General features: G+C 40.0%; 1 protein-coding gene across 1 annotated transcript; it reads left to right on the plus strand.

Moving 5' to 3' along the window:
* Nucleotides 1–504: 504 nt before the first annotated feature.
* cxcl12b (chemokine (C-X-C motif) ligand 12b (stromal cell-derived factor 1)) lies at nt 505–11,847 on the plus strand. Its single transcript, XM_031864816.1, has 4 exons — nt 505–644; nt 3,639–3,756; nt 7,345–7,428; nt 8,836–11,847. Exons 1-4 carry the CDS (start codon nt 578–580, stop codon nt 8,873–8,875), a joined length of 309 nt encoding a protein of 102 aa, XP_031720676.1. The 5' UTR covers nt 505–577; the 3' UTR covers nt 8,876–11,847.
* Nucleotides 11,848–13,842: the final 1,995 nt, after the last annotated feature.

Raw genomic sequence — 13,842 nt, forward strand, 5'->3', positions numbered from 1 at the left:
TGTGTGTGTGTGTGTGTGTGTGTGTGTGTGTGTGTGTGTGTGTGTGTCATCATGTTTTACCTGTCTTGTAGGGACATATATCTGTTTACACAGTCACATTGTGGGGACTCGCCTTCCTTGTGAGGACAAAATGCACGTCCCCACATAAATCATTACATTTTAGATTGTAGACTTGGTCTAAAACAAGGGTAAGGCTTATGGTTTAGAGGTAAAGAAAGGAGAGAAATCAGTAAAAAGAGAGAGAAAGGGAGGGAGGGAGAGAGACTTCCCTTAGACTTTCTCCTTGATTCCCAGCCAACACATTTACAATCGAGGAAGTCTCCAAACTGAACTCACTGCTGCTCCCTCCTTCTCCTCCCCTCCTCTCCTCCCCTCATCTCCTCCCCTCCTCTCCTCTCATGCTGGGACCCTGCCTCCTCCCTCCTGGGAAAATGGGACTCCCTCCTCCCTCTCTCTCTCTCTCTCTCTCTCCCATCTGAAGACTTAACACGGTACAGAGCAGAGCTGGCGGCCACAGTTGCGCCCTGGATTGTAGCAGAGAGAGAGCAGCCCTCCTGCAGCCTGCTAGCCCACCACCATGGATGTCAAGCTGCTGGCACTGATGGCTCTGATGGCCGTGGCCACACATGTACCGACCTCCAACGGTGAGTCCAGCAGAGGGACGGCAGACTGTGGGTCAGGTTTTCAATGGTGCAGAGAGATTGTTGGTTTGGTCATGTTTGAGGGTTTTCACTGATTCTTGGTTAAAGAAATGTTTGCTTTATGAGATGTTTTAAAAATGGGGAATCCTGGAGGTTGAGGCTTTTAGCATTTTGACTATTTCAGTCTTGGCTGTGTGGGAAGTAACATTTCTGGAATCGGTCAGAAAATCAGGTGAATGTCTTAAATCTAAATGAAGATTCACTTCGGCTTCATGTTTTAACTTCTTGTTCATTCAAAGCTTGCATTCCTACATTGTCGGCACGTATCTGTCGACTGAATTTGGATGGTTTGATGGTCTGATGAGTTTCATTCTTTGCAGAAAAAGATATGTTTTAGACATTATCCTTGTTGCACTTATGGCTGTTTAACTCCAGCACTTTGTGAACCTGCTCTGACTTAGTTTTGTAACATCTCATCAACAAATAGTAACCAAAAAGAAGACTTTTATTCCTAAATGATCCACCAATCATTTATCCGTATTGAATAAATAATTACTGAATATCTGAAACAATTATACGATTAATTGATAACAATTAGAATTAGAATTAAAATTACAGCAAGAAAAGTAATCTGCAACTAGTTTGATAATAGAGTTTTAAGCAATTTTTTAAAAGAAAAGTGCAAAGAAGTCACAGGGTTTGCCTTTTCAAACATATTGTTTGGTTGTTTTATTAATTTGGTTGTTGTTCTCTGCGACAGCAAATTGAATGTCTTTGGATTTTAGACTGAAAAAAGACTTGAAGATGTCAACTTGGACTCTGGGAAATTCTGAATTGTTTCTGCCAAAATGATTAATTGAGAAAACAATCAGCAGATTAATAAGTGATTATTTAATTAGTTAGTTAATTGCACCCTTGATTATTAGTATATAAGTAAAATTACAATATATTTACTGTAATTAGTAATCTACATTATTATTGCAAGTTTTTGAAAAAAATAAGAAATCTTTTTTATTCTAATTTGATTATCTGAGCAATAAATCTGGTCGCAAATTTTCCAGTGATTATATTATATTCATTATTTTCGACTAAAATCCTTCATGTACCACAGGAGGAGAGCAGTTTCCACTGTGACCCCACATTAATCCTCCACATGTTAGCCTTAGTAGGAGACAACCAGGGTGTTGAGTCGTCTGGCCGGCATTATGCTAAGCTTGTTGTTTCAGCCCCAGTAAGACCCCCAATTGCATATTAAAGAGTTAGGTCTAAATGTGTGTATTTGTCTTTTCCCTTTGCTTTCTTTTAATTAGTTTCTAATTAGGGATAAACAATGCGGCGGTGATAGCAGTGGATGCTCGCTTCTGGGCCCGGTGCTGCGTGCTGCATAATGATCCCTTAGTTTGCATGAGAAGAGACCCTGAAAGGGTGTGAATCATTAGGCTGATATTACTGAGGATTTAGCCATTTGTGGCAGGACATCTGGTGTTGCATTACAAACATGCGTATCAATGGGAATATGTTTAACCCCAGAACAAAGGTCTGTTAGCTACACATGATTCACTTGATTTAACATATTTGATTGTATCATGGCAGGAATTTACTGATAAAAAAACGAGTTTTTGCACACACTCTGTAGCCTCAACGAAGCATGTTTCCCCTTTTAAACCATTTCTGTGTAATACATGGAATAATACACTCTACAAGATCAGGGCTTTTGGGATGGGTTCCTATAATGTAAAGTTGTACTGCACAATTGTTTCTCTTCACATTTTAACTTTTCATTTTCACAACCATCATCCCTCAAAAGGGCGAATTAAGTTCAAAACTACAATCAGTTAGTAGTTGGAGTTATTCGTGTGCATCTGTGGTCCTCTGGGCCCCCACAAGCCTCCACGGAGGCCCAGTGGTGATTTGTAATCATTTTAAGAATGTACTTGAGGTGATTTCCTCAGAGGCTTTTGATGCCGTCTGAGCCGCAGAGTGCTCTTTCATAAAAGGGGCAAATATTGGAAATTGAATGAGGAGGACCCTTCTCCATCAGAGTGGCTGTGCTGAATGCTCTCGGAGTGAAAAGCTGAAATTCTGCATGTGTGTGTGAGTGTGTGACTGGTCAGAAAGGGCTAATCTCCCTTTAATGAACATGTTGTTCAGAGCAATAGCAGGTAAACTCATACCCTCCCATGCTTTATAAAGCCATGTAACAGTAGATAACGCACGCTTTCCATTTGTCCGCTGAGGAAAGTCATGCATTTAGTCCTAAGTGAAATGAAGTAGAAGCTACTGTGTTGTAATATAAGTTAAGTTGATGTTAATGTTTAAATCCTCACATGAACTAAATAACTCACTTTAACAAAAATGACCCCATCTCTGTTTCAAGAACAATTAAATGTTTAAATTGTTAATAGAGAAAAAACATAAAACAGTCACTTTATCTACTTCTGAACCGCTGAATTATCAAATATTGAGTTGATATATTGAGTTGATTCTTTGTGAAATGCCACAATGAGGAAAAATACATTTGCATTTAAAAAACCTAAAATGCTTAAATATCATCAAAACTTCCAAAAACCTCAAAATAGGTTTTCTTCCTCAAGTTAACAATGTCATCTATAAGGAAGTCAGAGTTCTGCTACACTTATTGAAGTACTACACAGTTTTTACATTAAAAAATAATAAGTTTAATGCAGCAGTTGTGTGTGTGTGTGTGTGTGTGTGTGTGTGTGTGTGTGTGTGTGTGTTACTCACATTGTGTGGACATAAATCTGTTCACGCTTTGTGGGGACCCACCTTTCTTATGGGGACGAAATGCATGTCAACACAACATATATCAATACATTTTAGGGCGAAGACGTGTTTAAGGTTAGGTTGTGTTAACTAAGCTTGAAACAAAGTGAATCATTTAACTTAACTTTATAAAAAATGTCCTGTCGTGTAGTTTATTATTTTTAGTTTTACCGCTAATGCTAATTTGTGACATTCCTTTTTGTGTTTTTGCAGCAAAGCCCATCAGTCTGGTGGAGCGGTGCTGGTGTCGTTCCACCCTCAACACGGTCCCTCAGCGGTCCATCAAAGAGCTCAAGTTCCTCCACACACCCAACTGCCCCTTCCAAGTCATGTAAGTGAACGATTGTGAAATGACTGTGGTGATTAACTTAAAGAAACGTATTTCCTAAAGTGTGAACGATTGCTAATCATATTAAGGATTCTGTCACGCAAGTTCCTTCTTTTAGATGGTGTATTCGGGTGCATTTGAATAGCTGTGTAGGTCAGAGTCAGCGCTGCCTTCAGACCATGGACGCTCTCCAACTATAGTCCAACTCTTTGACAAATAACTTTCAGGGACTTTAAGGTCTTTGTTTTACTGGAAGTCCATGAGTTAGTATTAAATAGTTGGCTTTTTTATGTCAACCTTATTTGTGTCTGATCCTCGCTGGGTGATTTGATATCTTTGCTGTGCCTTTGAGCGAGTGTGACCTCCGACCCCGAACGTCTTCATGCTGATATGCAGGGAAACGGTTCATTTAACAGCAGTAGGGTGTAAGGAATAATAAAAGCGTATATGTAAACTCTACATATTTACATGTTTGCTACAGAAATCCTTCAGACATAAAAATATGATTAAATTGGATTAGTTCATTAATAATTAATAAATTAATTCTGTAATTATCCTAATGAAAAAACATCCAACAAGAATCTGACTTTCTTTTTAGAATGATAATGGAGAGACAATACTCTCACGCATATGCACACATACATTCACTTCAAAATGCATTGAAATGTGTCAGCTGGAAAAGGTGTCAATACAACACCATTTCACCATTCTGTTGAGTTTACACCATTTACTTTCCATTTTGTTATTGATAAAGGTGTCACATGACATCTAATCATTGTTGTAAGCCTGGTGTTTTATTATCCTCATTTTGTTTAATGTGTTTACGTTTTATTTCCCTCACTTTTCACCATTATTTGGTATGTTAAAACAAATGTACGCTACATAAATATAAGTAAAAACAGTGCCGATATAGTGAGAGTGTGAGTTTATGGTGTTCATTTTCTTCTTTTCTTTTCCTAATGAGAGGCCTGAGTTTAAAACAACATGGTCCTCTCAGAAAGAGGAAAGCGGTAACGGCTTGAGCTCATGCGGACATTCATGTTTTGCTAAGGAAGCAATAATTAAGGGTCAGAGTGATTACCTTTGTATTTCTGCGGACCTCTTGTGTCCCTTATCCACTTTTTTTTTTATTTCCCTGCCCAGCAACATGGAGTATATTGTCACCAGTCTGAAACACATTAACTAAAAGGCCTCATTCATTTGTTCGCTATAGAAAACTGTGCAGCAGAAGCCTCACAGCCAAAAGGCAAGAGGGGCTTCTGCCAGAACGGGAGGGGGCTAATGACTGTTAGAAGGGGTGAGCGAATGGCAAAGGGTCAAAGAGGACACACAGCGCTCCAGCCGGGACACAAACTCCCTTTAAACTTCCTCCAGAAAACTGCCGGAGGAGTCAAGAAGTCATTCAGACGAGGAGCTTGCAGAGTTGCTCTGATATCTCTATTGAGGCAGATGAAAGAAAGCCAGTAACACTATACCCGCTGTCCCCCTCCCTTACCCCTCTGCACCACCGTGCGCCCTCATCCTACCCCTGCTTCACCCCATCCACCCGTCCCAGCATGCTGTTGGTATTAACTTGCTGTGAAGTAATTACTACCTGCTGCTTGTGGAACTCAAATTCCAGCCAAGTCAATTAGGGTTTAGGCTCTCAGTTGGTCATCCAGACAAGCAGACAGATAAACAGCAGAGAGCTCCTGAGCGGATGAGTATGGGGCTGATGCTTGGATTCATGCTCCTGAACTGCTCTTTTAACTTTATTTGCTCATTTGCTCGGGTGTGTGCATCTAAATGGGGTGAAGAATAGGGGAGGTGGGGTATTAAATGGTAGCGAGGGACTGAGGAGGAGAGTATGGGGGTTTAAATTGAATCAGAGCGCACTGACGAGAGAGCTGCGAGGAGGCACAGAGGAATGCGTTTAATTTGCAGAGCCGTGTGACGGAGAGATGGAGGGAGGAGAAGGAGGAACAGTGAGGCGTGACACCTCCTGAGTTGTTAACTCTCATACACGACCTTTTGCCACCGTGAAATCCACATGTTTGGAGGGGGGTGGCGAGACCCCACTGCCCGTCCTCCCCTTTCGCCCCAACAGATCTGACACTCTCCCAGCAGCGTCTGATAACAGAACAAATCCTCTCCTAGATATTTGGCTCAGCTCTCCATCAACAGGTCATCACTCGCTTCAACGCACAAGTGTTCTCATTTTGAAATCGCTGCAGCTCCTCCTGCTTCAGTCTTAAGCTGCAAATCTGATCCTGAAGAGAAAATATCGATCAACATCTGAGTGTTAAAATCAAATTTTCGTAGGAGAATTTACATTTTCACTGTTTAAATTGTATTTTAACTTTTAATTAAAAAGATGTGTACCAATACCAAGAGCTTTAGCTGTTTTCCAGTGTCTTGTAAATAATTGTGGTAGTTCTTTCAATGTAAGGTGTGTCCCCTAATTCAGTGTCTTTTAAACCAGCCTGACCAAAACTCTCTCCCCTAAAAACTCTACATCAAAATACGGTTTTACGGCGTTTGGTGTGCAGTGTAGGGACAGCTTTACAAGTGTGATTGGCGATGAGAGCCTCCCCTCCAGCTGTCCCTGAGTGGAAACAGAAAGCTGTGATTTCTCACTGTCGACCGGAGGGTGACAGCTTGTTAGGCGCAGTAATCCTTCGCTTTTCAGCTCGGATGTGTTGTAGGATGTGCCGAAGCTTTTGGAGCTTAGCTGAGGTGTTTCTGAGCTCAGCCTTCATAAACTATATCAGATATTATCCTGACATATTGTGCTCAATTTACCATCAAAGTCCTTTGATTCATTCAGCAGGAATCCGACCCTAAACAGAGCAGATATTTCTATTTTACGTTATAAAATAATGCAGGTTAGCTTTAAATTTAGAAGCACCAGTGTGATTGTTTGACTCGTGATGTTAAGGTGACAGCTTGTTAGACGTAATAATCCTCTGGTTTAAACTGGGATGTGTTGTAAGACTTTTGTGGGTTTTTTGGAGATAAAGTTGAGCTTTTATTGAAGTGGGCCTTCATGAAAAATAAAATACATTATTATATTAGTTTTCAGTCATCTTTTTTATCTGAGGGGGGCTACAGTGTCAGATTAAAAAAGAAAAAAACCTGCTTTGGAAAATGTTCAACAATCATCAAATTTAAAGTACTATAATAATGAACTTTATTTACATCTCTGACTCATAGCTGCTGAGCTAAACATGTTGTCCTTAAAATGCCTTTACATGAGAAATAAATAGAACCAAGCTAAGGAGCTTCTCTTAGAATCTGGGTTAATTAAACTGCCAAATGTTGTCCTTGAGGCTGCTGTGAGGTCTTGTTACACACCGGTTGACCACGCAGCTAATAAAATAGATAGAATCTATCTTCTGTCCAACATCACCGGACGTTCAGCTACGAAATGAAGATATTCTCCAGTAGTCTTTGACCCTGATTTATTTCATGCAAATTTGGATTAGGCTGAAATTCTTTGCTTTCTCTGGATCTCCGCTCCCCTGATTCACATGAACAAGCCTGTAAGCGAAGACATTTTGCAGAAATGCTCCGAATGTGGCGTCTAATCCCTCACATTTTTTTCTCCAACAGTGCCAAGCTGAAGAGCAACAGGGAGGTTTGCATCAACCCGGAGACCAAGTGGCTGCAGCAGTACTTAAAGAACGCCATTAACAAGTAAGAGGAAAAGCCCCTCACTCTCTCTGCGCAGACACAAGCATCGCGGACAGAGACAGAAATGAAACACAGCTCTCTTCTCTGCTAGAGTTTAGAGGCAACAGAGAAGAAATAAACCACTGTTACAAATGGTCATCTCTCAGTTTCCCGCCGGCATATTCTCTCTGAAATCGCTGACATGGTTGATGTAAGCAGCTGAGTTATTATCTGTGAAATAATTAGCGTGAAGAAAGAATAGTGATGAATCAGGCCACTGGTTTGTCTGCTTCCTTTTTTCTCATAAGTTTCTGTGACTTTAGAAAGCTGCAGAGTAATCAAATGTTCATCAATTTTACCCCCTCAGCTCGCTCACAGTGAATGCACCACATCCATGTATTTATTGTATTTTTAACATGGCTTTTTTTAAAGAGGCATTTTCCATACAATTATCATCACTAATTGCACATCAGCATCAGAGTTGTCCCGGTCGAATTGCAGCATTGTGGGTAAATACTAAAAAAAAAAAAAAAAAACTGCAGCAGCTCATTCAATTTTTAATGAGCCGAGCAGTTAAAATGTGTGCATTCCTCATAAAAAAAAATGCTCCCAACATGTCTGGTGGTGATTATCACCAGGCTGCATGTCTGCTTCTTAAAACACCATAAACACTTGAAGTACAATGTGAAAACAAACAATAAAGTAATTTCTGAGGATCTATATTTACCGCGTTAGTGTAGAACACACAGAAGTGCTTTTAAAATCAAGTCTTATCGCGGCTTATTGAAGCCAGCATGTGGCACAGCACACATTGTATGTAGAGATCGAAATCGCAACTTGACCTTTTCTTACTCACCGTTTTTATAGACTGACCTTCTTGATAGTACGGCTTGTCTTTGTCCAGCATCACCTTCTTTCATGCTCCGTTACAGTTGCATATAAATCTGTTCACCTATCAAAACCGCCAACACACTGAGGCCCCCGACATGTCCCTGTCTGCTCTGATACGAACAGATGTGCATGAGCAACCCTGTCTCCTAGAAATTACATTTATACGCTACACATTTTCTTTGCCTGGATTATGTACCACGGCAGCATTTCTCTAGTGTAGTTTGCGCTACATTTATGTACGGCACATAAGTCTCAGCGAGGAGGTTTGGGAGTCATTTTAAAGGGAAAGTGAGTGGAAATATTAGGAAAGTTTGGGTTTATTGGGTTAATTATCAACTGACATTTGTGGGGTTTTAATAGTTATGCAGGACATCATGTTTAATCATTAGATTCGATTTAATTCCACAACAACATTTTCAGTGAATCTACTGGTTTTGCCCAGTACTGATTCCCTCATCTGGTCCAGCAAAAGAATAGACACAATGACCTTATTGTCTTTTCAGGCTAACATACAAGTTATCCATCTGTGTGTCTCTCCAGGGTGAAGAAATCTAGAAGACGCAATAACAAGAAAAACTAAACACAAGGGGAAGACATGTATGTCGTCAGGCATGGCGTTCCGGAGTCGAACCTGTATACCTACCTGTCACTGCTATGGATGTATATAAACACGCTGTATGTACCCGTCCACCCTCTCTGGACCGCTTGCAGAACCAGCACTTCACCGCCAAACCGTGCCGTCTCAAGCACCGCCACCGATCCCTCTGGACACCCACGCAGTCCCCTCCAACTCTCCATGTTAGCACCAAGTGCAATTATACCTCGAGGTGGCGGGACGCATGCTAATGCCAGATATATGTGTGTGAGTGCTGAGCACGACAGAGAAAGTGCGTGTGTGTGTTTGAATGTGCAACATATAAACTAACTCTAAATGTGCGTCTGTATATAGTATTTTCTCACTTAACACAGCCAGAGAGAAACAACTTGAGCTTTCTGTCTCAGGCAAGGCTTTGTGGGTAATGCCACTTTCACGTCATGGGAAAAAAAATATTCACATCGGTCTCCGAGAAGGAATTCCGATCGGGATTTTTGTTGGCTGTCCTACAGTATATGTTAATTATTAAAGACGCGTATCATTTACAAACACCAATCCACCCAAGTTGAATTCATAGTAATATCTCAACATAAACCGTTTTTAAAGAGTGACTACTGTCAACATGTTTCTACTTTTTAATCTAGATATTATACTTTCCTAAGAAAAACAAAAAGCCTACCCCGGATGGAGGTGTTAAATGAAAAGTGTCCACTGATAACAAGTGAAAGTGGCATTACTCCCTGACTGAGGGGTCATGGGGCAGTAGCAGAGGCTGTCCAGTGGGGTTACACCTTCACAAGCAGTGACCAATCAGGGCAGGCCGTGTCACAACAGTATCTTGAATTATCGTCACACTCGCTCCAGCATCAGGAACAAAACAGACGGAAGCTCAAACACACTGCGAAGAAACAAGCACTGATCTTGAGGCGCTATATATATTCAGTATAAGGGGTCAGAGCCATTGACATAATTATATTTCACTGTTTATTATATGCAAGATTCAGAATGTGATATTGTGACCTCTATGTTATGTTTTTTACCAGTCACAAAATATTTGAAGCGCTGTTGTTAGATTTTATGTGAAGGCCATGGTGTACTGATGAATACTACAAGGGAATGAAACACTTATCAATGCATACTTTTTGTTACTGAACATATCAGTAAACAGAGACCAAATATTTGAAGAGTAACACATGTAACGTGAAGAAACCTGTGAAAGCATGACTTCTCCATTTCATTCATTGTTAGAAAAAGGGAGTAGAAGACTGTCATTGTCTCAACTCATCAAACGGACTAATTGTGAATGTATATCATGACAGCAGAGCAATTCAACTGCAGTATTTTCATACCGACACCCGTCCTTGGGAGGAATGAAAAGCTAAATAACTGTCACATGAAACAGATGATGATAAATATCACAATGGAAATGTTCACTGTGGCAAAAAGAAAGTTTTCGATTAGTCTTTTTATATATATTTGAGCCACTTTATTATCAGATGTGTCAATTTAAATGTAATTGTTTTATTTTTATATTGTGTATAATCTTACTAAATGCTTTTTAATGCAATGTACAGTAGGCAGTAGCTACTAAATGAAGGCTAGCCCTTAAGATGTAAGAAACAGTATTAAGCTTCATTTTTAAGATGTCATGCAATACACGTGTAATGGTTTGTTACTCCACAGTATTCAACACTGAATTACTTTTTTAAAATCATTTTCTTAACGTTTATAAAGAAAAAATAGCAAATCAAATCAAATATCGTCCTTCTTCTTTGTTGTTGTTTCTCCGTATTGTTTCCTTATCAACCAATCTGAGATGTAACAACGGTGAACTGAACACAATCTGTTACGGTCAACACACAGTGATTGAAAACAAAAGCCGCCGTCATTGTGTGACATGTGGCAGGAAACTCTTCGGCCCACCAGTCGCCTCCATTGAACACTCGATTTTTTTATAGTTTTACTGAGGTTGATGTATGATGTGTCAATAGAGCCACTGAGCCAAAACGTAACACGTTTGAGTTGAGATCCCAGCGACCAACATGTGCTTTCAATCTGGACACTCCCAGCAACCCACCGGCTTTCTTTCCACTTCCACTCAACTGCTGCCATGCCGCAACATTTGTTTCCCCGAAATTGTAATGCAAGTCCTGTTGTTTGTGTTCATTTCTAAGGTCTATGTTCTGTTCTGTTTGCTGAGTGCCTGATCACAGGTGATACTCATATCAATTTGCAGCTAATGGTGCAATAACCTATAAGTGTCAGTCTTTTCCCATTAAACTAATAGAAGTTAATGGACACTCATTTTGTCTGATTATACTCATTTGTTTAAACACATTGCTGAATAAGTTAAAACGTTCCAGTTTCCAGACACACTGATATGCAATGATAAGTCTAATTTTATTCATTTTGTAAATTCATGACAAAACCGCCATCTATTCCCAAAATACTTTAGAGAGATTATGTTGTTATTTCTGTAAACTTAAACCTTTCTAATATAAAACGTGATAATTATCTCAATAAAAGGAACAAACCTATTACATTATATGTAAGAACAGGTAATTCGTTTTATTAATTAGAATTGAATTTCTGTTATGTTTATTGTCACTCACTGAACTGTCGCTGCAGAGAATATTTAGTGTGACTAATTAGTGTCAGACAATTACAAACTGATCATTGTGCATTTACAGAAATTTTTTGTTTATTATTTGGACCAAAAACAAATTCAGGTTCGCATTGATCGTATATTAATAAATCACTCAAAATGTGTGCAAAGTCTTCTACTTTGGACCCTGAGACAATGTGAAATATATATCTTTTGAGGCAGCTTCCGACACATATTCTTCATATACGTGAGATGTATTGTCACTCTTTATAAACCAAGAGGCTCTATTTTCACTGTGATACTCAAACCCTTTTTAAATAAAGTATTATGAAATAAAGTCAGTGTGTCTGTATTTCATCTGTCAAAAACTGTGTTGTTTTTTTTTGTATAGTTAATTGATTTAAAGCAACATTTAGTTGCTCATTAGGGGCCAGAGATGTTTCAACACTAATTGGGTGTTGGGCTTATCAAGTTGTGATGGCTGTCCTGTTCGCAAACAAATATCTACTAACACATCCAGCAGACATGGAGCAACATGAGCATCCCTGTGGCTTCGAGTATCTGCCCACCCTATTCCAGTATTTCCTTTCCTTTTAGCTTCAACTTGTTATTCCGACACCGGAGTAAGATGATGTTAGACTTTCTTCACCAGGGACCGGTTTCTTTTGGCTTTCAATCGAGTCAATTTTATATATACACCCAAATATCACAAATTTCACGTCGGATAAGAACTCCAGACATGCAATAAATGTCACGTGTACAGAGTGAACACAATAGAATTACAGTATAGACAATCCAAATGACAAAAACAATACACATATAATGTCAACATATATAAAGAAAATGAATTCAGGATGTCAAGCATCTTCCTGGTGTCACCAAACAGCTAGAGCCTGAGCCACACGACCTCCTCTCTGCGTTCTGTTTGACTGTAAGCTGTTTGGTACGGAGCCGTTGGTGAGAACCACACAGTCTATGAGGTCACCCTGTCTCCTAGAAGTTACGTTTATATGCTATTAATCTGCAACAGCAAAGAGAAACACAACACTGTCCGAATTATTTGTTCTTTTTATCAAAATAAAGACCAAACATTTTTTTCTGGCAAGTTAATTGACTGTCCTCCCAAGAAGAACGACAGCATCCATCGTTTCAGCAAGAAGCCCCGGTGTCAAACTCCTGTTGTTGATTCTTAGTGGGTTCAGCAGTATGAGCGAGCTATTTCACATTACAGGGAGTCATTTGGTTTAATGGTAATAACTCAAGTGTCACTTGAAGCAGCTTTGAAGTGGAAAATACCAAGGGGAAGAAATGTCTTTCTTTCAGTGACTGTCATATGGAGTTACGTTCTCATTTTGATGGTAATAAAAAGTGGCTGCACCCCACCTTAGACAGGTGGGCTAAGTTGTGCTACAGACCGTGCAACCTCTCTTTCCACGGAGAGAAATAAATCACAGGAGACCAGACTTCCTGCTCTGGGTTCACCAGTATAATCCAGCTCAAGCAGAGAGGCTTCACATGGCCAAAACCTCACGCAAACAGTCTAGCACTGCAACAGAACAACCTTTGTGAGGCCTGATGAATAATTCAACAGGACTATCGCTTGACATTTTCCACCTTAGAACTGAAACCTGCTCCGCAAATCTCTTTCCAGAATGGAGCGAAGAGGAAAGGCACATGTAATGGCCATTAACATCCCTGTATGATATTCCAACACCTGAGGTTTCAGAAGTACTCATTTGTGCTGGTTCATTACTCGTCCACAGCACCAGGGAGCCCATGTAGCGTCATAAAGCTGTCAGCTCTAATAAAATAGAACTATGTAGAGCGGATTCATTTCACGGTACAGTTCTTACCTCTGACCTCCGTGTGGATATATACATGGAACATGAGACATGGTTTTGGACGTGGACCAAGCAGTTTAGAGGGCAGGGGTTGCGTGTTTGGCCGTTTTGGGCACATTCAGAAACGATTATGGGATTTCTACACTGTGCTTACTCAGCTGAGACCCGACCATGATGGAGGTGGCCGACATATGTACAGAATATCGGTACGTATTTGTACTGACATGTTGCTCTGATCCAGGGCAGCAGAGCAATTTAGAGGTTTTTACAACGAGAGGGAGGCCTCAGGTCAGTGTGTGAAATATTCTTAATAAAACTAAATAAAATAAAACGAACCATTTGTGACCAATAACATAAGTCCAGTGGGCTGATTAGAGTCCGAATCAGACGTACGCTGCCCAATGGAGAACAATAAAAGCACAGATTGATGAAGATACGTATCAACAGATGAAGCAGCAGAGAAAATGTTGACACAAATGGTACAGGACCTCACACAGAGTTCAAGG

This window comes from Anarrhichthys ocellatus, unplaced genomic scaffold (genome assembly GCF_004355925.1).
Source record: "Anarrhichthys ocellatus isolate YVR2014 unplaced genomic scaffold, GSC_Weel_1.0 scaffold31, whole genome shotgun sequence".
Lineage (NCBI taxonomy): Eukaryota > Metazoa > Chordata > Actinopteri > Perciformes > Anarhichadidae > Anarrhichthys > Anarrhichthys ocellatus.